The sequence below is a fragment of the Apteryx rowi genome, unplaced genomic scaffold (genome assembly GCF_003343035.1).
Source record: "Apteryx rowi isolate R43461 unplaced genomic scaffold, aptRow1 scaffold_97, whole genome shotgun sequence".
In the NCBI taxonomy this organism is placed as follows: Eukaryota; Metazoa; Chordata; class Aves; order Apterygiformes; family Apterygidae; genus Apteryx; species Apteryx rowi.
Window position 1 is genome coordinate 690,030 of NW_020451282.1, and position 26,241 is coordinate 716,270.

General features: G+C 38.6%; 1 protein-coding gene across 6 annotated transcripts in view; it reads left to right on the plus strand.

Annotated features, from left to right (window-relative positions):
• Nucleotides 1–26,241, plus strand: part of AFAP1 (actin filament associated protein 1) — a 79,375-nt gene that overhangs the window by 12,581 nt on the left and 40,553 nt on the right. For all 6 annotated transcript variants that reach the window (XM_026054778.1, XM_026054775.1, XM_026054776.1 and 3 more), the window contains exons 2-5: nucleotides 396–524; nucleotides 5,172–5,269; nucleotides 18,003–18,111; nucleotides 24,206–24,417. In XM_026054778.1, the coding sequence (XP_025910563.1) occupies nucleotides 398–524; nucleotides 5,172–5,269; nucleotides 18,003–18,111; nucleotides 24,206–24,417 (546 nt within the window). In that variant the 5' untranslated portion in view covers nucleotides 396–397. The remainder of the gene's footprint in view (nucleotides 1–395; nucleotides 525–5,171; nucleotides 5,270–18,002; nucleotides 18,112–24,205; nucleotides 24,418–26,241) is intronic.

Consider the following 26,241-nt stretch of genomic DNA (forward strand, 5'->3'; position numbering starts at 1 on the left):
GTGTGTTTAGAAATTTGTATCAAACTATAATTTTGTTTTGCAGTTAAGAATTGTTTGTTAAAGGGAGAGGAACAGGAGTGGCACTGCTAGAAAAGATGACTAGTACGCCAGCACTTACTTTTATCTAGCACCAACTCCGTGACTTGCTATGTGAAAAGAATTGTGTCTTTTTTGCATCGATTTTGTGGTGACTGCTATACATGCCAATAGTGCTCAGTAATGTGCTAGTTTCTTGGTTTGACAAATGAATGCAGTGTGTTTCCAGCAGGGAGGAACATACATTTTTGAGAAATGATAAAGAATAATTTGAATGTGAATAAATGAGAATTAACTCTGTCTTTGTTTCAGTGGTAATTTGCATGTTTAGAAAACATCTTTCTCTGATTGTTTTTCAGCCATGGAAGAGTTAATAGTTGAGCTGCGTCTGTTTCTTGAACTTCTGGACCACGAATATCTCACTTCTACTGTCAGGGAGAAGAAGGCAGTAATAACTAACATCCTCCTGAGGATACAGGCATCAAAAGGTCAGTGTCAGGGCTGTGTTTTCTTGCTTGCAGAATGCACAGAATAAGTCSGTGCTTAATGAAATAGCTTTAAGGGGTAAAGGCAAACCCTAAACTGAAGCAACGCAGCAAGACAGAGTGAAGCCTAAGTGTAACTTTTCTGAGTGCTTTCCACAGTGCTCAGCAATAAAATATAGCAAAAGACTTACTGAAAGTAATAACTTACTGCACATAGGTGAACCTAGCCACAAAATAATGCACTAAATAGAATGTTTTCACTTTGTTGTTGCAGTAGTTACTTCATTTTATTTGTGGCAGCAATTCTATTTATTAGTTTTGAAGGAAAAGCAATACGTCATCCGGGGATGCTGGCCACCACACCTTTTCTAAGCAGCATGGAGGCTGCAAGCTGCATGTCTGTCATATGACCTAAATTCATCAAAACGTCTAATTTAGATGCAGACTCTGGTGCATGGCTGATGCAGGAGTGCCCAGCCAGAGCCAGGAAACGACAGTCAGCATGTTTGGTTTTCCTTTCGTAATTAGAGTAATGCTCACTTTCCCCTTCTCTTCCTATCTAAAACTATTTTAATTGCACAATCACTTTTGTCTCCATCAAGACTATGTAACCGAATGCAATATAAATTGATTGACCATATACAGCAATCTTCTACAGAGCTTTTACAAAGAATATTCCTCACTATTTTTCCTAATAGTAGTCCTCTATTTCCATACAGCACCTTTCTGTATAAGGAAGCATCTGGGCTATAAGATCTGTCATTTGACAGACATACTGTCAGTGTAAACCCCCACTGTTTAGATTCTGAAAAATAATAGAAAAATGTCACATTGTGAGCAGCTGTATTTCACATGACTTGTTTATTCTCCAGTGCTAAAAATAATATGGTCCTGTCCCTCCAATAAAGAAACCATATTTGCCACAGAATTCAGGCCCAGGGAGCTCAGCTTGAAAATGATCATCCTGCTCTCAGTTTTGACTTTCTTGAAGATCCATCACTATTTTTACTTTACTAGTGAGAGAAGTAGGCAAGTAACAACTTCATGTGTTGTGGAAGGAGGCTTCATGCTCCAAAAGTCAATCAAAATATACTGAACTCCCCAAAACAAAAATCTGTATCTGAGTATTTGCAATTTGGTATGTTTAGAAACAGCTATATTTTACAGAAACTCAAAATAACCTCATACAATACTGGTCTTAAATTGTATGTTGTTCTTTTAATCTTTTCAACTAGATTTATTGTAAAGACATTTGACTTTCTCAAGAAATCAGACAGCATTCTGTTGCCAGCTTTGCAAACATAGGAAGAGGTCATCATATCCTTTTTTCTAGATTGTGGTTGGTGTTTCAGGACACAAAAACTACAGCTGTACTAGTAAATCAAACAGTKCTGGGTATGTTTCTGGGTCCCGGAACTCAACCATTTGCACTGCTAAATTTTTTGAATGGTCCTTGGCATGGTTTTGGTCTGAGCTGACTCATCCCTCCCATCAGTTCCTAAGCATGATTTGGGAGTTAGCATGGRCAAAGAGCTGTTGCCAACAGACAGTTCAAAAGTCCTTCCCCTCCACCCTGGTTTTTAGGGGCAAGAGATTTTAACAAAATTGATATGGATTTCTCAGAACCAGAGAACCATCCCAGGCATGGGAAACTTCCCACTATAGATGTGGCCAAGGATTAAAGGACTCAAGGAACATAGCTTTCCACCTTTCAGCACCTACCTTTTAGCTTTTGGTGCCTACTACAAAATCCATAACATCCTATTACAGGATCCATCCATTAACAAGATCCATGTAAGATCAGCATATTATGTGTCTGGGTTTGGTTCAGTGCAGTTGTTAGCAGAAGACTGTACCCACTTCTGGCTCCTGTGTTCAGGGAGATAAAGTTTGGACGTCTCAAAGAAAAGTCAAAACAACGATTACAGGATCCAGGAATATGCCTTTGAATTACCCTAAAAGAGGGATCATAATTAATCTCAATATAGAAAAGGGACAACTGAGAATGGCCTCTTAAACTTGCACAACAAAATGTAACAGTATCCAGTGGCTGAATGTTTATTTCAAAGTGGAAATAAGCACTTTTTGAGCTTTGAAAATACTAACTAATGGAAGAACTTATTAAAGTCTGCATGCCATTGCTGGCATTTTATCAAGATGGAATATTTTGCTAAAAGATATGCTCTAGTTCAAACAAATTATTTCAGGGAAGTCCTATAGTTAAGCTAAGCAAGAAGTTATTAAAGATGGTAGTGGACATCTCCTGGGACTATACTTTATGATGATCTACAAACTCCAGTTCACAGAACTGTAGTTTAAATATTTAGAGTCCAAGCCAGCACAGTCTCTAAAAAAAGCACTGCTGTCCCTCTCCCTGGGCTACTCATTCCTGCTCATGTTCTGCATCCTGCTTGCTGCTAGCACAAGCATTATTTGCTTTTTTGATGGGTTAGTCCTAACCTGTGTCAGCTTCCTGTTCTGGTTCAACACGAGGCCACACACGTACTTTTGCTGGCCCAAAGGAGAGGTTGGTGCCGGGATGGGAACAGGGCAGGGAAGAGCTGAGCGGCTTGTGCGGGAGCTGTGCCATCTCACGGCAGCTGCAAGTGCATGGGAAACTACAGAGGGAGTCGTGTACTTTAACGGAGATGACCCTGCTGCTTTTTTCATCTGCTATAACATTCAGTACTCCCATCCCTTCAAAACTATTCATCTCTTCATTAAAATTAAAAGCAATAAAAAATGCATAAACTTACAATATGCTGTAACTAAGTTGAGCTGTCATTACAAATCTGTTTTTTAAAATGTTATTTTACTCCACCCACGTAATATCCATGAGATGAACTTTGGGAATGCTGGCATAGTTTAACGGGCCCAAGGATTATGCTGAGTTCAGGCTCTTTATATGCATTTGTAAAAATCAACTGTGTGAATTGACCAGCATATTTCTATTGCTGAAGCAAACCATTTAAGAATAATGGGGAAAGGTAATGAAAGATCTGTGCAACTGGGAAATGGCTATAAACTTTATTTTTCTTCTGAATCTTGGCATTCCCATTCGATTTTAGATCTGAACAAAACACTTGGCATTTCTTTATGAAACTCAGACTTCCAAAAAACAAAGACACCAACAGTTTATTTTGGAGTAAGAACCTTTAGTGAATTCAGTTGTTTAATATGACTGTCATTGCCTGTTTTCCTTAAAGGGACTGTAATGTCATAAGCCTATAATGCTGACTTTGCTGTATAATTTTGTAGAAGAAGATAAATATTAGAGCACTTTCTTGCTTAAACTCACATTGTTTCAAACTTTGGGGAAAACCTGCTTTTACAGAGTCAATATCATTCACTTTGAATATGGTTTTTTTCCAGTAAAAAGACCCTTCACATTTAACTTTTGGTTGTTACGGAAAGCATAGGAGACTGGGATATGGATGACAGTCATAATATGAATTCGTCCTATATAAAGAGGAACAAGTGAAAGTTATACTTTAAAAAGAATTGGAATGATTCCCAAGAATAATCCCCCTCTCAATTTGTAGGAAGAAAGAAGTATCTGTGGCCCTTAGAGACAGTTTATTTTATCAGTGTTGTTTTTCAATCCATGACTTCACAGCCAGTGGGACTGGGTTATTATGACAAGAAACATTTCATCATTGATTACATTTTTGAGAATTATATGATCTTGACCAAAAGACATCCATTTGACTATGTAAATATATATTTTAAAAACTAAACTAAACACTAGGAGCTGAATTCAGTCTAGGGGTAAGCAGAGTGCATCCCCTTGACTGAATTTTGGCCAAAACATTGAGGAGATGCACCCTAATTTCCCTTTTGATATTTAGAAAAATAAACAGCATCATGTTCTCGTGAAGTGAGTTCAATGGGGATTTAAATCACTGTGCCAAAAACTCGGAAGTGATGGGCTGTTCCTCTTCCCTGGGGAGCGATATGGGATACTGCTAGGAAGGACCCTCAAAGCGGCTCTTTACGTTTAGCTTCTTCTCCCTTCTCCAGCTCGCTTGAGAAACCACAGTGCTCGTTTCGAAAATGAGAGGAAGAAGGCAATGTTGGCCGRTGTCACCTCAGTGGCAGCAGGGTCTGGACTGGGGGGCACCGAGCAGCACCTCAGGCCCAGTGGCTGCACAACGGTCCCTCCTCTCCTCCGGCACCAGGCCCGGGCCACGCGGTGTCCATGGGCGGCTGGTGCTTCATTTGCCGTACGGTGCCGTTGGGATGGTCACGAGTCAGGGATGTTCCTCTCATAAATGCTTTTATCCATGCGATAAAGCCTTTCAGTTTTAGCTGTGTAGATGTTTCAGTGCAGATTAGTAGCCAGTTTGGAATGATTTCCTGTAAATTCTTTCTCTGTCTGGTATTTGTTGATCTAAGCAGCTTTTAGCCTCTATCATAAGTATGTGTTTGTTCTGCGTGATTAAATTCCTAATTCCCAGCATTCCTCCTGGTGGTTCCTGTTTTTCCGAAGCAGCAGGACTTTGGAGGTAGCCTGGGAGTGACTCTCAGGAAGGGTCGTGTGCCAGAGCTCAGCGTGCGGCTGTTGAGCGTAGTGTACGTGTGGTGGAACGAGGCCCCGTTAGCCTCCGTCAGGATTTGCAGTGCTAAGTGGTGTATGTCCCTCTCCCGCAGGTTTTGAAATAAAAGAACATGTCCAGAAACAGGAAGTTGCCAACAGTTTGCCTGCGCCTCCTCAAATGCCTCTACCGGAAATACCTCAGCAGTGGCTGGTGAGTGCTAATTTAAATATATGAATATGATATTTTTGTGATAACCACTAACAGAATGGGTTTTAAGAAGAAGGAGCCAGCAGGTCAAGGGAAAGGATTATTCCCGTTGACTCCGGGCTGGGGGCTGCATCTGCAATGCCGTATCCGGTTTTGTCGCGCTCCCTGCCTGGTGCAAGAGGGGTGGAGACAAACTGGAAGGTGTCCAGCAACAGGCCACGGAGGTGCTTAGTGCGCTGGAGCACGTTGTGCATGAGGAGAGGCCGAGGGAGCCGTGTTCGTGCAGCTTGGAGAAGAGAAGGAAAAATATTCCTTATCGGGAAAGTGGTTACGCACTAGAGCAGGTTGCCTGCCAAGGCTGTGCGATCGCCACCTTTGGAGGGTGTCAAAGGTTGACTGGCGAAGGGCCGAGCCACCTCCTCTAACTGCAGCGGTCACCTGCTCCGAGCGGGTGGTCGGCTAGCCTGACCCGGAGGTCCTTCCCAGCCTAAGCTGTCTCATGATTCGTAGGAACAACTTTCCCTGGAGCATATCTTACGAAAAAACTGCCTCTTGACAACAAACTCCCAAAATGAAAGCCTAGAGATCTGAAATGAAGGATGAACAYTTCTTTTTTTTTTTTTTTATAAGCTTTAGTGCCCTTCTGTGTTCACTGTCAGGGTAAGAAATTCCCTGCAGAACAAGTTGATGTTTAAGTTCTCAGAGATGTTTATAGAAGAGATATTAACTGAGATCTGCAATTCAATTCCTCCAGTTGGAAACAGCTGTCTTGTTGAAGAATAAGCCATAAACAAGTTATAATTCTTCCCTTTTACTGACTTTACAGTAGATTTGAAAAAAACATTTTCAGCATTTTTTGAGAAGCATAAGCAAATAATGGTTTAGCTTGTTTGAAGGTAAACAGAGTCTTAGCTCTAATATTGACAAATTATCTGTCCTTTTACTCATTTGTGGTAAATGTTAGATATAGTGATACAAATAATCCTAAGTCTCTACAGAAGAGACCTGTGTTCATTGGCCTGAAGCGTGAAGTACAGATATAGTTTACAAGGCAGCAGTCTGTATTTTCATGGTAGAGAAAGAACAACCGGATGACCAACATGCTTTTTCATTTTAATATGTTACTTTGTTATCTGGTTTATGCCCTGTTTCAAGAGGCAAGCATACTTATTTTACAAGACAGTAGCATCCTATGAACATAAGAACTAATTTATCAGGTTAAACTCTTGGTCAGCCTTTTCTAAKAAACTTTTTTAATGGTGACTAGTACTACAAGTTGCAGAACAAAGTAAAAAAAAGAAAAAGAAAAGAAAATTATGTCGAATAGCTTAACCATAGTTTCTCCGTAAACGTTGCCAGCTTTTAATTTATAACCCAGAACAAGATTTCTTTTTATTTTAATACTATACAATGTCATCAATTATTCTCAAATCATTATAGAAATGGAATGTTTATGCTAGAAACATCCATATCCAGAGTCAGTATATATATGGTAGCAAAATTCAATTAAAATGCATGCTATAAAATAATTATGCAATAGATTTGAGTGAATGCAAAAAAATGATCATGTTAATATGCAGTGAAACTTGGAGAATTCATCTCATGGTTAACAGTGTCTGAAAATGATTTTTTTCTTTAATTCAAGATGCGTATAGCATGAATTACAGGGAAATGGTTGATGAGAGGCGAGAAAATTAAACAAAACACACAGGCCTGTGAAATGTAGACTTCAGGTGCTAGCTTCATAAACTCAAGCCAGTTGAATTCGTCATTCTTTCTTATTTATGTAGACTCAGTTTGATAAATTGGTTTGGAAGATGCAAGTTGTTTTTAAAAAAAACAGACCTGCTCTTCCTTTCTCGTATACGAATGTGTAAATTCCCTCAAAGCTGGTGCAGCTGCTTGGAGTGAAACAGTGTGAAGTATGAGTTAGGCCCAGCAGGTCACCACTGTTTTGCAGTAGCTGTATTCAGGTTGGATTCTGGAGTAAGAATAATATTTCTCTAAGATACAGCGAGAAGTGCCTTGGACGCTGATGTAGTTAGCGCTAGTCAGTTTGGAGCTTATTCTTGCTGTGACAAGTCTGGCAAAGCGGGATTTGAGCACCGCTCTCCTCCCTGACCTGCCAGTAACACTGCTGACACGTGCCTCTCGGTCAAGTCACAGAGCTGAGCTGTTTTTTCCATCAGGGTGGAAGTTGTTTTTTGCCAGTTTTTCCTCCTTTCCATTGATGCTGATGGACAGCAGTGGTTTGCGGCTCCCTTTATGCTTTCAGTGCCCCTTTGAGATCAGCCAGGAGCCGTTTCAGGCCTGTCCTGGTCCTGCACTATCCAAGTACGGGTTACCAGTGACGTTATTTTAAGATGCTAGCACATCGTAATTTGTGAAAAAGATGACAGACTGCTGCTGTCCTGCAAAAGCCCAGGTGGAGTCAGAAGGGAAGGACAAAACCATCAGCTTTCTGACCTTTGAATACTGGCGCCAGCTCAAACCCCAGTCCGGCAGTTTAAAAACTTCTCCTGCAGTCACCTTGAACTAATGGTATTTATCATTAGTTGTTTTTTAGAAACCTTTCCCTGTCTGCGAGACACCTTTTCTGTTAGATCCTCATTATCATTAGATATGATCAGACTGTCATATTTTCTCCCTTATTATGCAAAGCTGGATATCAGTGTCAGTGGTTAAGTAATTTTCCCTTCATTAATGCTCTGGCACAGTGATTTTCAATCTACACTTAATCAATTGATTCCTAAAAACTTTTAGATGGTGATGCAGAGCTCTATAGAAGCTGTACATAATTACATTGCTGAGTAACATAAATGTGCTGCCTTTCCTAATCACTTTTCTTAGACCTCACTTTCATAGTCTGGTGGAAGAAATCCACCAGACCCATGAGATGATAGGAAATTCTGCTCTAGGATGTCACATAACAAGCTGAAAATCAATAATATATGGCACCTCTTTTTGTCAGCTATTCAGGACAGAGACCAAGTTTTTCCACTTGTTGAATAACATCTACTGGTGGTCTCAACCTCCAGTGGAGTCACAGTGTGCTGCTGGAACACATGAATTTACTGGAAGTAGGAATCAATAACTTTAAATAAACTATGCACTGTTTTAAAATCTAAGTTTTTAGCACATCAGTTACTGAGCATGATGGAAATTAAAGTTTCATTTACACCGCTGTTTCTTTTTATGGCACTCAAGGGATTCTGCATTCAAAAATGTTTAGTCTGAACTCATGTTTAAGCTTTTACTTATGTAAAGATGTGTGGGTGGGAAGGAATTCAATACTCCTTAAAGTAGTGCCAGGAGCCAGAATTATGTGTAGGCAGGTGCTGTGCAAGGCTTCCTTTGCAAATCTGTAAATAGACCTGCATATTTGCTCATGCCAGATTTTGTATCAGTTTTACTATTCCTCAGCAAATGAGCGAACATCATAAAATTCATTTTATTTAGAGGCATATTGTTAATATTTTAAATTAAATCTCCAATTATTAAAACCCATTAAAGCCCAGAGAGATTTCCTAGACGCAGTGGGATTTGGACCAGGTCTTAAAACACAGGGACAAAGGTGGACCTTRCACATCTTTGAATGAAGCAAATCGCTAATCACACCATCTCTGTGTCTGTCTGCATTCCCTTGCCTACATCTGGTCTAGCAGACTTCTTCTATCATRCTTATGAAGCACAAATCCTCGCTTGCCTTAAGTCCTGTGCATACAGCTCCTTCAGATGGCCAGCAAAGTAAAAGCTGCAGATGAAGGATGTAAGCGTAAGGGCTACTCCGAGTCCTGCTGCAGAAGTGCAGCTCCATTTGCCTGAATGCAGGAATGTATTGCCAGCATGACTGCAAGGCTAGCAGCTAACGAACCTTTGCCTGGGGTGGGAGCAGAGGAGGTCACGGTGGTCTAGCATTCGTGTTTGAAATAGTCATATTGGTTGTCTCCTCTTGAACGTACTTACTATGAAGACTTGTGTATTTTAGCCTGCTTTCACATCTCGCAGTCTGCACCTACTTCTGTATTTCCCTGAGCTGAAAGGACAGGCAAGAAGCAATGCTAGAGGATGRGTTTGGAAGAATAATAGAGCCAGTGCTCTGTGTGTACCTCAGCTGCTGGCAGTTTAATGCCTGTGATCCCATCACTGCAGTAACACCAAGTTGCCTTAAAGCACATTTTACGCTGAGGCGTCAGAATAACATCCAGTATGTCCTGTGGCTCAGATGTGCCTGGGGAGGACCAGCATAAATTATACACAGCGTGACAATGACAGAGCACTTCCCACCTTCAAGCATTTGGTTGTCATATTACATCTGACAGTCAGTGATTTCAGAGACATTGCACTGTGCAGTCCAACAAAATGAAATGCAAACAGCACATTTGGCTATTTTGCATGATTTTCACAATAAAACTGGATATATGTTTTGTTTTTCCTAGAGTACAATCCAATAATGATTTAACCATAACAAGTGTCCAGCAATATGCCGGAAACCCTGTAGATATAAATCAAAAGAATAGGTCATCTTCCTCCAACCCTTTCCTGCATACATACACAGTCACTCCGTGGGAGTGTTTCATATAAACGGGTTTCCTATTGTGGAGAAGTGATTTGACAGCCTCCTTTTATCTGGCTGCTTGTCAGGTATATTCTCAGGTATTTATTAGAAAATGCTGAAAGGAGACAGTGTCCTTGGAGAAGAAAAAAATCATTTCTGAAATCAAAGGAATTTTTAAGGTGATACATTAMCAATTACATTAACCATTCTTTGGAAAAAAAACAAAAAGCCAGCCTTAGAGGTTCTAAACTGTGCAGTTAGGCTTGTGATATAACAAAAGCAAGGGTGCTGTGTGCCAGGTAGGTACTTAGGAGTTTTTATTTCATCTTGATTTTTCTGCTAACATTGAAAATCAGTCATTACTCTTTGTTCTTCTTAAAAGATAAACTTAAGGTAATATTGTCCTTGGAGGGTTTCCCTTGCAGAAAATGTTTAAAACCAACAGAAATAAATTCAACAAAAATTCATTTGTTTCATTCAGAGCTGGCCAATGGCTTCAATTTGAACAAATCTTAGCATGTTCTTCCATAATGAAGGAAGAACCAAAGGGTCCTTTTTGATCACTGAGTCCAGTCGCTACTACAGCTGGCAATTATAAAACATTAACCATTTCAGAAACTTATCAAAATCAATTTACCACCATATAGGTTTCTTTAACCTGCTATTTCAGTTTGCAAGGCTGTTCCACCATCTCACTGTTCAATATCAGCCATTGTTCTTATATTTAAGTAGTTATTTTCCTCACCTGAGCCTGTGCCTCAGATTTCCTTTGGAATTGCAATCATATTTCTCTCAGCCTTCATTTCACTCTATTAAATTCAGACAGGCTCCATCAATTTCCTCTTGAACTATAGTTTTTTCTATTGAGCTAGTCCACTCCTCATAGCAGTATTTCTCCTAAGCACCTGCTCTGGTTTCATGTTCTAGATTGATCATGAGTGACCAGACCATCAGAGAGTCTTCTGGATATGGTTTGGTTGTGGAGTTGTTCCAGTCATCATATGTGATTGCATAAGAAATAAGGACAATAAAATGTTTGCAGTCTCTTTTTTATGTTCATCATGTCTTGCAGGATGCTGTAGTTGACCCCATTTTCCCCAGTTTTTTGGGGGAGTGCATTATTGTTTCTTATTTCATATTTGCAAATGATATCACAGAAAACTTTTAATTAATTTCCTTATCAGTTCATTTGTAATGCACCTTTATAACAATGTGCACCACGATATATCAAAGCTTTTTTTCATGTCTAAGCTGCTGGAGTGAACTGTCTTGGACTACCTTTTTCTGCAGTTTGCATTTAAACTGGATGAACGTCAGTTTGGGCTTACAGTGGGACTGAACTGCTTTACCAGGTTCTTTCTATGATTATTGTGAAGCTGTTTGTCCTCTTTCCTGCCTTTACTACATGTTGATGATCTTTGACATTCATAGCAGAAAGTTATTAGGTTACTAATGCCACACATTTCATAGGATATTGTCCTGTCATCATTCTTATCACGTTCATATTTGTGGTCTCAGGTTTTTTGGTATCTTGTTTCCATGCTATACCTGTCCATAAAACACTGTCCCTAAGCTGCTAATGAGGAACCAGCCTGTTTGTTTTTCTAAGCATGTTGATTAAGATGCTGTTTACAAACACATGGGAAAAGAATTAGGCCTGTAAGTACTTGCTATTTTTTTAAGTACCAAAGTTTTCTCTTGTTTTAGTTTGATGCAGTGTTCAGGCCCTTAGAGAATGTTGTTACAGCGTAAATGGTGTTGTCTGCACTTTTCTCACCCTACTGCCTTGTCCTGTCCCCACTGTCATGTCATGTACATCAATACATGAACTCCTGGAATAGGAAGGTGAATCTGTCTATACTGGGGAATACAGACACCTCTTTAAGCACAGCTAGAATAGCTACCTCTGAGGTGCCCAGGCTGCTTAAAATTCAGATTCATCTTCATCATGTAATATGTATGAAAGACTTTCCCAGCATTAATTAAAGCCCATTTCTCTTCTCGCTGCCCCCAGACCCTTTGCTTGGTATGACCCTGCTCTGTTGTTCTTGTCTGAGTAGTGTTTCCAAATGGCTGTGAAATAATCTTCTATTGTAAAATCTGAATGAGACAGAAATATCGTATTTTTGTTTCTGTCTCATTCTTTTTTACTTCTGAGTTCTTGCCTCAGATCTCCTGTAACTTCCTTGGAGTTCGGAGTTTACTTCCACTTCTGTCTTCCATAGAGCTTGGCTGTAACTCCCTCCAGATATCTGTTACTTCAGTGGTGCTCAAGGCTTGTCACTTTTATTTTCTATATCTCATTCTGAGCTCAGTTGATGTATTGTGCTGGGTTCTTATTATTTTCATTTTTCCTTCCTATTCCCTTCCTATTGTTTAGATGAAGGATTATCTAAGCAGAACTCAGAGGAGCTGTATTTGAGGAAATGGCAGTTCTGTTGCTGGTGAGGTCCTTGTGTAAATGCTCTCCAGATAGTCTTCAGATCAAAGTGTGGAGTGTAATAAGAGTGAACAAATCCATTCAGATTTTTTTTTTTGTCTGAGCCTGCATTTTCTTTTTGGTCACTATAGTCTACATACCAAACACTTCTGCATAGATAACTTAATTAGGCAGTCACTCCTGCGTCAGAACACACACTCTTTGGCCGTGTCAAATGTTATCTTCATTCCCTGGAGTAAAGTGCATAAAGTGCGTACTGATTTTGTTGTTAGTCTTAGATCTCCTTGGGTCACTGATCAAGATCACTCAAAACAAAAGCTTAGCTTGTGCTCCTGTTCATCTTCCCCAGAAGCATGTGCTGTAGTTGCATTGATTTACCTAGTGGTGGTTGTGTGGGGCTGTGCCAGCAGTCTGTTGTGCGACTGTGCTGTCCACCTTGCGGCCGTGGATAGGGACTGACAGGATTATTCTGTTCTAAAAAGTTCAGTCGATGTCTCTCAAATAGTGCTAAGCAAAAGGACTGGAGTAGATTGGGCTGGAAGAATCCTGTACCCGATCGCTTTTCTGTCTGCCTGTATCAGTCTCTTTTCTGTATCTGCTAAAACCAGACCCTCAAGTGCCAGTGGCTAATAGTTTTGCAGCACTACTCTGCCTTTTTCTCATGTATTGGAGATATTTGTGAGAGCCTCTTACCATTCCTATGAGCAAGGCTCATTTGTTACCTGGCAGGTTCCCTGTCTTCAGTCAGATGTGTTCAGAACCTGAAAAGAGAATTTGCTAGACTTCTTTCACATTATTTGGCTCCCAGTTTCTTAGGGTCCAGCTGACAACCCGAGAAATTAATAATGGTCAAATGAAGAATTCTTTTCAGCTTCTACTTGTCAATGCTCAGGCTAATTTTTCACTCCTGTGCAGCTCAATATGCCAGAAATTGCTCTTAACATCCCATACAGTCAGCACTTTTGTCCTGAATAAATCCATGTAGTAGGTCCTCAACTGTTGGCAATAAACAGAGATTTCTTTTTAGCATCTTGGTGATGTTGAGTTTACCAAGAGCTTTCATAACAACTTTAAGTGTGTGGCGAGTACTGATGCCCAATTTCCAGCCTTTACAAAGCCAAGTTGAATAGTGCAGTCAGTAATACCCATTTTTTTATGAACTATAGGAAGGGGGATTATAAATGCGAGAGCAGTCTTTGATCCCTCGGGCCAGGGAATGGCAGGATTGCCCTGAGGTCAGCTCTGCTCCCAAGCRGATGGCACACGTAGGTGACAAGGGTTCTTCTTGAAAGCCCACATTTGCCCACTCGCCTCTAAGTAGCTTTATTGTACACCACAAGCGTTTGACCACTTTTCCAGTGTCATGTTGCTGCTTTTGAGTGTTGTGGGGTTACATGGCAGCTGGTTCCGCAGTCCGGCTGGGATTGAATTGGTGGTTGATCTAATAACACCCTTGCGAGAATGGCACTTGAACTGCTGGCAGCCTTCGGCGGCAGCGCATGTGTATTGGCAGGCTTTACCTCTCCAAAAGTCATGCGTTTTCACTGGAAGTCTCCACGTCCTGAATGACTGCATGAACTGAGATGTTTCTTTTTGTTTCCTACAAGGTGTAACGCTTCACTGTGATGTGAAGCAATTTGATATTCTCAGGCCCCTGTGGGATGTCCTTTCTTTTCCTCTGCTTTTCATATTGCTTTCCACACTAGACACTATCACATCCTCAGAAAGTATGAGCAAGATCAACCCTGAAAGACAAGATAGTTGCTACCTATCTTGGTAGGTACCTTTTGAGGGAAGGGCTAAGTGTTTTATCTCCTAGGATGCAGAGAGAAAGAGTTTATTTCTGCTCTGTGGAACACAGAGTGGCTAGTGGAGAGAAAGACCATAATGCGCCCCCAAAGTAATATCTCCGCCGAGTCTGTTTTTTAATGTCCAATGGAAACAGGAGTTTTAATTTCCAGATAAATATTGTTTATTATTTGCAGGTATTTGTTTCTCTCAACAATCCCTCCTGTAAATTGGAATTGGGCATCCCATGAACAATTCAGTCTTTAGTGTCTTCTGAGTTCTCAGTTCTGCAGGGTAATTAGCAACCTTCTGCTTCTTGGGTTCAAATAAAGCATCTCTCATTTTATCTTAGACCCAGTACCTGTCAAACACCTTTATCAGTTGTCTCAGGCTTACTGATATTACTCTGGGCAACAATATGTGACTCATCTTTGTCCTTTTTCCTCCAGTGAGATAAAATAGTGATGAGTTTTTGTCTAACTTGGTTCTTATTCCTGTGATTGAGCAAGGTTATTTGTCTTGAAAGGCATCATTCCCTAGTTTTCTTCCTTGTGGCCTCTTCTGAAAAAATAAAGGTAGAAATCTGTGTTAATGCTTTCTTTTCAGGTTGCCATGTCTTTCCCTGTGATACCACTCAAAATACACATGTTCCAGGTTTTTTCAAGATTGATTCCTTTTATATAGTATATAAATAGTTTTGTGCTTTTTTAATGGTCTTTTTTATTTTCAGGTAAACTAATGAGGAGTTACTGAATCAAGATTTATTTCAGTTCATACTTCATAACTTCATCAAAATTCTTCTGTTGAAAAATTGCCAAGTTGAAGGCATTAAACTATACAACTAACAATAGTAAAGAAATGTAAACACTGTAGATATTAATAAGTAATATCAGCATGTTCACATGTACATTTTTAGATTTCTCGATGCTCGGAGGATTGCATATTCCATAGCTCCCGAAAGATGTAGTTGTTTATGAGACAGATTTGAGTGAGGCATTTTTATTTTGTATTTAATCAGTTGGATGTTTTTATTTCTACTAATAATCTTTTTTTTTTWWAAAAAATGCTCTTTTATAATTGTTTTCCACTTTGTTATGGCAAACGCTGCAGAACACATTTGGAAAGCGAGGACCGGTGGAGGCAGCAATGGTTTCCATCTGTGTTGACGTTGGCTGCGCAGCCCTACCCGCCCCAGCTGCATGCAGTAACCGCTGCTCCGGCAGGGTCGAATTCAGACAAGCGCCATTTGTGTTTCATTTCCTTTTTTCTTTCTTTCGGAATAACATTTTGTCTAAAAACAAGCATTTTTCCCCCCCCCGGATCTTTATTGGAACCTCTTATTTGTTTCTGGATAAAAGATAGCTTTGAAACCTCGTTACTGTATCAAGTTGAAATGGGAATGACTTTCAGGACGGATATTTCCTGGGTGAGTTAGGTTTAATAACGATAGGAATTTCATATATCTTATGTGCACCTGACGGGGAAAGTAGTTGGAGGCTAGACCGCAACATTAATATATCTGCCTTATGAAAGGAGTGGTGGGAATCCCCACTGCCGCGGGAGCAAGGCAGGGAGCAAACACTGACCCTGCCCCTCTCTGCCCACCTGAGCGAAAGGAGAAAATGCAAGTCCCGCCGAGGCATTTCTCCCTGTTTTATCTGGCAGTTCAGGCCGCACAGAGCTACCACTCAAGCGCAGGTGTGTAGGGCAAGATTCACAATGTGCTGACAGTTTTCCAATATTAACGAGCATCTAGTATTTTTTAGTGTCCTTTATGCCTGTTGCACAGCGGCAGATAAACTTGAAAGATTCATTTATTTTGTGGTGATGTGCAGGTTTGCAGTTTGCCTTTTTCAGCAAAATTGCAGAGAAGCTGTGCTAAAAGCTTTATTTTTTCATTATTTTGGTTCTTTGACAGATAATTTCTGTAGCAGAACTGCTCTGTGAGGAGAACTCATTCAGTTCACATTGGAGATAACAGTAATTGCCATCTCTTATCTGTAATTGAGTGTGACTAATATTAAAGTTGGCTACATCATTTGATGTAGAAGTAATGTTAGTGTAAATCTCAATCTGACCAAATCTTTTGTGTTCAGTCCCAAATCAGTTCATTGTTCGTGAGGAAGTTGCTAATTTTACTAGGAGGTCTCTTAGGGCTGGAGGGCTGATCTTTTCACTAGCCACTCATCTTTCTGCACGTATCTGTAATATCCAATATGCAAACAATTTCAAGGTGGGAAAACCTACTTTATGTAAAGGTAACTTCAGAGCACACTAAGGGTGGGACTCTTCTCGCTGAGTTGTTAAGAACTGGGAGTCCAGTGTAGGCTTGCAACCAGTAATGAGATTTGGGGATGTCTAGCTCTGAAGTATGCAAAGATGAATCCAGGCCTAAAAGTGCCCATGGAAGTTTTTGCAAACCACCTAATGCCCTCTGACGTCATTTGCTATTAAAAAGAGGCTTGCTTAGGAAACTAGTCACTCTGGCTTCATCTGTATTCTGTGGAAAAAGGCTTTATGCCTCTACTAGGCTACTGAGCCCACCTGGGATCTGACCATGAGCAAAGCCTGCCCTGACTAGTTTCTTCCTTAGGTGCCTCTGTTCATTCCCTGAATTTAGACTGGATGAGTCCAACGGAGACAAATGCTCAGTTACATTTACCTCCGTTTATGAAAAAGAGAAAAATGTGCTGAAAACTGTTGCTGCAGAAATGAGACTCTGCTTGCGAGTTGTATTTTTGTCATCATACAATAAACTGCTAGTGTTGGAAAAAGGCTTATGTGTTTCCTTCGGTATGAAAATACGGAGTGAAAACCTTGTGGCAAATATGAATGAGTTCTATAAAATACAGTTGTTTTGGTACTTGTTGAGGAAATAGAACAGTAAAGTTATATGGTGGAAGTCATACAGTACTAAATTTGCTTTGTTACTATATCAACATACCAGCAGTTAGTCAGTTTTAAATTAAAAACAGGTTTATATTTAGAAAAGAAGCATTTTAAAATTTGACCTGGTATTTGAAATATTTATTTTATCATATAATAGTTTCGTGATGTTCTGAACTATTTGTTAGTTGTAGCTCAGATTTCACTATGTAAAGTTAGCTTTTTAAAAATTAATGTTGATATTAAGAATTGATCTGCCATTGAAAAGCAAAATGCATCACAAAAATGTGGACTACATTATCTATCCTTAATCTCTGCCAACTCAGGCCATTTGATTTTTGTTAAGGGAGTTCATATTAGTTTACTACTGTAATAGAAATTATTTTATATGTAAAAACAAATAAATAAGCCTCAATACTGTAAAATGGTCTATACATGGAAATCTCTTTCCTACACAGATCCTTTAAGTTTCTAGTTCTTAAATAGAGAACTTTATCTTTCCAACATTTTTCCCACTTACTGCTGTTGTAGAAAGGACTTCTTTTAATGTAATTGCTGTCTTGATTTTGCCGTCTTTAGCAATGGCAAGTATGATTCACCTGTTCATATATCCCCAAAGGACTCAGCTGGAGTACACACAGTACGGTTCTGCTTCATTATCATCAGTGGAGGGAAAAGACTTGACAATCATGATGCATTTCAAGATGTATCATTATGGTGTGAAGCATAATTAAATCACTTCATTGCTTTGCAAATGTCAACATCTACTTGGTGTTGTTTAATTATAGCAGCAGATGAGGAGCTTGAGATTTAGACTTGTTTCGCTTCTAAAAGCTGCTGTCCTGCAGAATATTTCTTACTTAAGGGACCAATTCCTCCCTCAAGAGCCTTACCTTTAGATATGGTTAACATAAGAAATAGTCACCAGAGAAGCCATTAAGGTTATAAGGCTGGTAATATCAGCACTGATCATGAACAGATGCTGTGAGCATGTTTGCTTTAGCACCTTGCTGGTCTTTAATCACCTTTGTTTTGTTTTTTTTTTTCTTTTTTTCTTCATTTAGCCACCAGATAACGGGCCTCCACCATTACCAACATCATCCCTTCCAGAAGGCTATTATGAAGAGGCAGTGCCACTTAGTCCTGGAAAGGCTCCTGAGTATATCACTTCCAGTGAGTAGTACATGTTCGGGTCTGTTTCTGAGCAACTGCTAGTTCCAATGCCCTTCAGTATGTTTGGCATTCGAAAGCTACATCTCTGTTAGTGCTTTGGTGATGTGCAGTAAGCATGGTTTTGACCATTTTTGGCCTTGTGTAATTGTCCTCACTGACCATACATTGGTTTGGTTTGTAGAGATGTTTCAGTGTGCACAAACCAGGTTCCTTTTCGAGGAAACTAAACCCAGAGCTCCACCTTAGGTGCACATCAAACCTGCTGCAGCCCCCACTGGGGACAGAGAGTCCAAATCAGCGACTGGGCCTTTGGACAGCTTTGAACCGTGAAGGTGATGGGGGATATTCAGACCAGGGCTCCAGAGTTAAGTACAGTCCAACATAAACCCCTTCAAACTGCAGATAGTGTAGAGGCCTCAAAATTTGGTGCTGATCTGCAGATCTACTAATAACTTCCTATTGCACTGAATTAATTGTTAAAGTAGACAGATAAACATCTAAAGAAAAAAGACAGGGCCTTTTCTAAAGCAAAGAATAAAAAAGGTGTGATTTGCAGCATTTCTGATGACATATTATGGACAAGGATTTGTCATTCATACTGAATCCTCCAAGCTGTGTTTGATGCACATGACAGTATTATTTCGACTACTCATTTAGTGCAAAAGGCAGGGGGCTACCTCCTAACCGATCACCAAAACTTCTTGCTGCAACACACAAATGCTCTTTATTGCATCCAACTACTTAGCCAGAGACTGACTGTACTTAAGTGGCAATAGGATGAAAGCACACTGATGGAACGATGAAGTGACTGCTGTGAGCATTTACACAGGGTCAGTGAATAGGACATTATGTACTAAAAAATTGCAAACGTTTTCCTGTTTGCTACTCTTTTTTATTGGCTGAGATAATTTATTACTTGTGTATGTCTCATTTATCACTGATGAAAGGGATATCTGCCCGCTTTTTATAGACACTTTTATTATTTGAATCAGAATGAAAGAATAAAATAAAAACTCCGTTCTTAAAACACATGCATAAAAGACACTTTAGAACATTAAATTTTAAGTTTGTACGTTGTATGTCAGGGAAAATTGTTTATCATTGTGCATTAGCTCTAAAAATAAAAACCAGATTGGGGTATCTGGCAGCTCTTAATTTACCTAGCAAATTCAAGGTAAGAAGGAGTTTTGTAAAATGTAAAATAAATGAAGGAACRTGTAGTTTTGCAAAGCAGCAGAATCATTCCTGTCTTCATTTCCTCCTTTGAAATGCTGCAGGGTGGTCCTGCTACACCCTGTAATCTGGTGAACTGCTGATTTGTGTTTGGTCATTAAACAAGAGCCATGCTCAGGCAGGAAAATATTAATAGTACTGCTAAAGGATTGCCTAGGAAAAAAATACATAACAGAATATGAAACTAGGCTTTTATTTTACTTAGCCATCCAAAACCAAGAAAATATTTAGAAGATCAGACTTAAAAGTTCATTAATAATTCCATAATTTAAATATATATGTACCCATAGATATACAACTTTTTTAGTCTAACTCATAATCTGTCTTGCCATGATTTTGCTATATTTTATGTCCTGTAGTCTTTTACTACATATTAAAAATAACTCACTCTTCATCCGTAATAAAGTTGCTTTAAAATTCAATATRCTTTTCATAATATGTCTCCACACAAACAAAACTTCCACTAAATCCAGTGTGTTGTTCTGTGGGGTTGTGAATAATATGAATATAGGCAATTAAAATAAACCATCAAAGCACTGTATTAACTAAAGATGGAACCTGTAGTTTTTCAGACTAATTGAGATTGAGAAGGTCGTAACAAAGAAGTGCTTAAAGTGTGGGACCCACAATAGTAAGCTGTTAAATAGCTGTTGAGATGATAGATATAATTGTCTTGAGTAAATATTCCTACAGAATATTTTTCTAATATCATTAATAGCTATCAGGTGCACATCCCGTATGTCCAACCTATTAAGGGGAATGGAAATGGCAGAGAATTACAGAGGAATATAGTTCATGAAAATGAAATATCTACAACCTCCCAATGTCCCTGTACTTTATTTGTAAACACTTGAATGTAGGTGAAAGCAAGACTGTATATGGCTTGACTGATAATTCTGTTCCCCGTTTATTAAAGTACTCATCTGTACAATATGTCTAAGTTGTAATAGACTAATCTTTGGAATACACTATTACAAATAATGTGAAAGACTACTGTGGTACCCACCCTTTAACGTTAGGAAATTTTCGTTCAGATAATCGTGAAAAACCATTGTCAGAAGAAGCTCGAATAACCAAAAAATGTAGAAGATGCAAAAGATGTAGATACATATAGCAACACTGAAACATGTATCAGTGCATCCTAAGTCACTGAGACTTAAGTAGACCTAATAAAACCTCTTTCTTTTGGAGAGACACTGTAAGAATCTTTCATTTTTTTCCCTTGATTACTGTGAATGCTCTGTTATCCCTCTCTCCTCTCCCCTCTACGAGACCCAAAGAGTGTGTTGATTTGAAAGTATGCACATGACGTTATCACATCTTGCCTATGTTTTCGTGTTCAGCCTATTTCATTACCCGTTGTGATGAGACAATAGTAGATGACAGGATTTAGTCACTAGTAGCCTTTACACAACGTACCTTTTCACTGTTTAGCCTTCCACAATTTAACATTTTCTAATAGGCAGTTTACTGCTTTCCAGTGGGAAAGTAATATTGCTTCAAAACCCTTGGAAATTATACATCCATGTTGAACTTCTCAGGGTATCTTTCCCAACGTCTGCTAAACGTCGGTTATGTATGGATAGTAGAATGCCTATGGTATTTATGTTAAAATACACTAGTCGCTTCACAAAGTGAACAGAAGCTAGTTTCTATCTTCAGAGCCTAAAGACCTCAGAGGTTTGTAGGCAGGAGATGGCARTGACTCCCCAGAGATCCCCTTAACACTGTGCTATGATGGGAGTCCAGAAATGTTAGTCTCAGAAGCTTCTACTGGCTTCCTTTCTTCTATAAACAGAGATATGGATAATCTTGTGACCGCTGTGCCAGCAGAGGCCCATTGCTGCTTGTACAATTTATCCCCAACATGAAATCTGCCCTTGAACTGCTTGTGAGCCACATGAGAAGTACTTAAGGTGCAGCTTTTCGGTCTCTACTTCAAAGTCACAATCTTCACTTCCTGCAACTAATTTTTATGAAACTGATAAAATGTGAAGTAAAAAAATTTTATAAGATTGAATGTTGTGAAGAAAAAGCAATGGTTCAACCCAGTAATCTTGCTGAAAAGAAAGTGAGATTGTTGCACGGAGTTTGAGGTAAGAAGAAAGCAGCTCTGTTATATGGTAGAGATGACTGATAATTGTATTCAAGGTGAAACCTTTTTTCCTGCAATATGAGAAAGTTAAAACATATTCTAAAAAGGAAAGAAGAATGATCTGCTAAAACAGTGAAAACAGATTCAGTATTGCCTTTTACATCCTTTGGACAGATGCACTTAAAAATGCAGATGGAGAAGGCATTTTTGGTAGGCCATCTTCAGACAGAGAAGGTCTTTGATTCTGCTATGCAGACAACCCTTCTTCAGTGTATGCTCATAATACAGAAAAATGGCTCAACTCTCAACAGTCTTAATGAAGACTATATATGAGGAATGTCCTTTCTGTACACTCTTGTTTCAAACTGATCTAATGAAAATGAACACCACAAACTCTTATACTGAAAAGGTGGTTTCTTAATTTTGGAGGAAAAATTTTACCTGTAATTAAGTGGAAAACTGCTATCAGAATAGTATTGCCTTATCTCACTAYTTGAGTAGTGATTTCTTATCTCCTTTTCTGCTTCTTACCAGGTCTCCAAAATTTTTAAGTTTCAAAATAATCTTATTGCCAATACTAGAGCAAAATCACAAATGATGTGAAAGATTGTACAAAGGGAGTGAACATTTAAGTGAACATTGTGACAAGGGCTTAGCTGCAACAAAGAGTACTATTAAATTCAAAGAAGGGATGAGGAAGATATGTTATGGACACCAAAGTTTTGCTTTTTTGAAAGGGGAGAAAGTGGAGTTAAAGGTGAAATGCTTTACATGAAAGACCACTAGTTGCCAAAGAGACAGCAATTTTATGGCAGCTTTTCCCTTAGCCTGTGTCTCTGAGAGAAGGCTTTCTTGAAAATGCTGATGGATCTTGCATTTTCGTATTTGGTAACTTGGCCACATTAATCATTCTGCCTCCACTTCAAACAGGTTGGTGTGCTACTGTATATTTGAGATTGGTCAATGAACTCCCAAGCGTTTCCAGATATATCTGTGCGAAAGGTTCTGGATAGCCTCTCCAAAAGAGGGGGAGCAGGGGGAAGTTGTGTTTTGATTCTGGTTTTGGTATTTTTTTGTTTAGGCTTTTTTCCTGCTTCATAGGGAGGAAGTCAGAAGAGACAGATGAAATGGCAGGTTCTACCAGATCTTGCACGTTCTTTTAAACAAACATGAAAACAAAACAAAAACAAAAACCAAACCTACAGAATAACTGTTTCAAAATCTGTCAGGTTAATCATCTACCCTAAATTTTTCCATCTTTTTCTTGTTTTTCCTAAAATGAATGAAAAAAATGCTCCCATTTTCCCTTTGGTTTCCCATTGATAATCATTTGTGGCTTTTGCCGCTAGCCTGCGTGGGACTGCCCCTGAGCCAAATGCTCCATGGTTGAACTGATCAGAAGACAGCAATTCAGTTTCACAAAAAAAATTCAAGAGCTTGAAATTTTATTTTCATTTCCCTTTGTAATGAAGATAAAAATTTGTAAAACATGTTTGTAAAAAYGCAAATTGGGTCCAGTCTTGGTTTGGGGACGTTGAGGTTTGGGTGTATTGCGTTCTGACTCTGCTTGTGGCTAGGTAGTGGCTTAGAATGAGCTCTGCAGCCATCCGCTCTCTTGTGCTCTTCCCAATTTCCCCAGATCTCACTGCCATATCCCAAACTGTGCCCTAAGTGCCTATGCTAAAGGAAGCAAGAGATTTTCTTCCTTTTTCAAGCCTAAAAATATATCAAAGTCTCCTTGAAGTGTTCGGACAAAATTTCAACTTTTGAAAATATTTCTATTGAAAATTTTCTCTTTTCAATTTCCTGTTGAAAATATTAAAAATATCAACTCTCCTGCATGGGAGTATGTGCTCCCAGGATGTTTTGCATGCACTGAATGACAGACATGCCTTCAAGTTTTATTATCTGAGGGGCTTTATATACATGTATGTATATGTATGTATGTATCTATTGATTCATATATACAAAGAAACATATATGTATGGGGGAAGAGAGGTTCTGTGATAATGACAAATTAGTTTTGTAATCAAGGCCACTGCTACAGAACTGACTGCTTTATTGAAAATGAAAGGCCTGACCAAAGACCATTTATTTAGAAAGGAATCTTGCCATTACATCACCAAACTTGGAGCAGGATTAAACTGTTTAGGCTGAGCACATAACAAGAGACGCTTTTTTGCAGAATGCTATTAACTCAAGCAGAGTCTGTAGGACAAAGAAGAGCATCATCTATTCAGCATTAATCACTGCATGTGCTGTATTTTAGAGTTGTATGAAATCTTATGCCCTGTGCTTTACTCTTGTGACCTCTGTCATATTCAGTGTTTGTTTCTTAATACGCTGTACTAATATTTATATTTCTGTGCCTATGTGTATTTTGCGTTAAGCAACAGGGCAGGATTAAAATGTTTCTTCTGTAAAAGAATCACAAAAGATGAAGGTACCTGCCAAATAATACTTTGAAGAAGATAAAGCACTACCTAAAATTCTGTGTATTTATTCCCGGTTCACTTGTTTAATTAAAATTCCCAAGGTGTCAGTATGGGTCTTTTATAAAATTTCATAATGGAACAGCTTTCATCTTGTAGCATCTCTTATTCAGCAAAAAGTGTTTTGGTATTGCTAAGTGCTGAAACAGTTGTTTGTTTGCAGCTGACCTTTAAAAATCTTTATTTAAAATGAATCCTGCTGAGATTGTTAAGTTATTTCAGTGTTTTTCATGGCTAAATGTATTAACTTGGCACTTTTTTGCTTTCCTTAAAGATTATGACTCGGATGCTATGAGCAGCTCTTATGAATCCTATGATGAAGAGGAGGAAGATGGAAAAGGGAAAAAAATGAGACATCAGTGGCCTTCTGAGGAGGCCTCTATGGATCTAGTGAAGGATGCCAAAATCTGTGCCTTCCTCCTTAGAAAGAAACGATTTGGGCAATGGACAAAACTACTGTGTGTTATCAAAGAAAACAAACTACTGGTAATTTTTATTTTTATCTAGCTATATTTTCATTGTACCTTTTAGATGATGTGTTTATTTCTACAGGAAACTGTTTTTTGTAATATTCTGCAAATATCCAAGAAGCAGACAACCACTGAAATGGTAACTGTATCATTTAGCCACTTAAGACTTTGATTTTTATTGCACTKAAACTTAAATTCAGGCAGTTGCCTGACATATGAAAGAAAGTCTGGCCTATTAGTTTCTAACATATTTCATCTGAAAAAAAAATCGCTGAAACTGTAAATCCAGTCTTTCATTCCCTGTGGAAGCAAAAATCTCATAGGGAACTTTGTGTATGAACTATTGGATCAGACCGTTAGAGAGAAAAGTCCCTTGTTGAGAATTCACTTGGCAGCATATGCCGCTGTAATGTATACACTTTAAACTAAACCTTCGCCATCTGTTCAGCAGTAATTACAGATGCAGCATTCACAGGATGCACAGCTGCATTATAGAAAGGACAGAAACAAGTGGATGTATTTGTTCCTTTAGTAAATCTGTTATGTTTTTTTTCTGATTGGAGGCGCCAGTAGAAGATTCCATAAGTTAGTAAATTATCCGCTCATAGATATGGTTTTGTTTTTTGAAAAGAGAGTCTAATTGACAGAGACATTCATTTCTGTATCATTATAAGCCACCTAAGGCTTAAAGTAATAGATCAGTTGGGGTCTTAGACACTCCCTATCTTCCAAGCTGATGCTTACAACTTTTGTAACTAATTATGTAACCAATAATTATTGCAATATCCCAAATGTTAAAAGCTGATTAACATGTGATAGAACATTTTCTGCAGATCATCATTATTACACTGATCCAAGATAGCTTATCTGTGTTCACTTTCCAAGTGCATTTATGCTTATGGCTTTATAGGAAATAATAGCATATGAAAGAGAGATAACTAGATAAGAGGTTTCTGAAAATATAGTTGGAATTCATTTGCTGGTTCTCCATGATTTCTGAGGATTTTTAGAATGTTGATTCTGATTCAGTTTGTATTATATTGTTGTGATGCCATTATCCTTAGTCCACATGAATATCACCATAAATCAGAATCATATCAGATTTCAGGAGCCTGTGATAACAGTTTGAAGTAAAGAAAGAAAGAAGGAAAGAAACAGATTTTCTCGGAAATCAAGCAATATTTATTCTAGAATTATGTTTGTTGTTCTATATAAAAATGTTGTTTTTTCCATTTTCCTTTCCTTTAACTACATGTGTGGTCTTAAGAGCTTTTTTTTCTTATAGGGATTGTTTTTCAGTAATTCTGTAATGGGGATTAAGAAAATAAAAATCACAATAGGAGTCAAATGACAAAGTTACATGAGATTAGTTTATTGTTTGAAGGAGGACTTCATGTGTAACTTATGAGATATGCAAGTAAAACAAATATATGTTCCTAGGTATTAGTAATTGCCTATGTTATAAATACAGCTGTGATCATAGGACCAAAGTATTTTATTTAGAATTAGATATTAGAAATAGCTCTTAATAGGGAATTGCTTTTCACGTAAAGTTGTTTAATATATAAGTACTCAAGTTTTAGTAGTGTATAATTATAAGTAAAATCTTTAACTTAATGTAAAGGAAATCATATGCTCTGTAATGGTTCTTAAAGTGAATAATAATGTATTTTTACAAGGTTCCATATCTTGAAAACTTAACTTTTTTACTGTTACAAACTTCTTTAAATTTGTGACTAAGCTAGAGGAATTTTGAGTCAATGGGCCTTGGAGAGGAAGGAAAGATAATGAGTGATTTACAAAGACTGGTTGAGAGTGGCTGTATTTGGTCAGCCTAAGT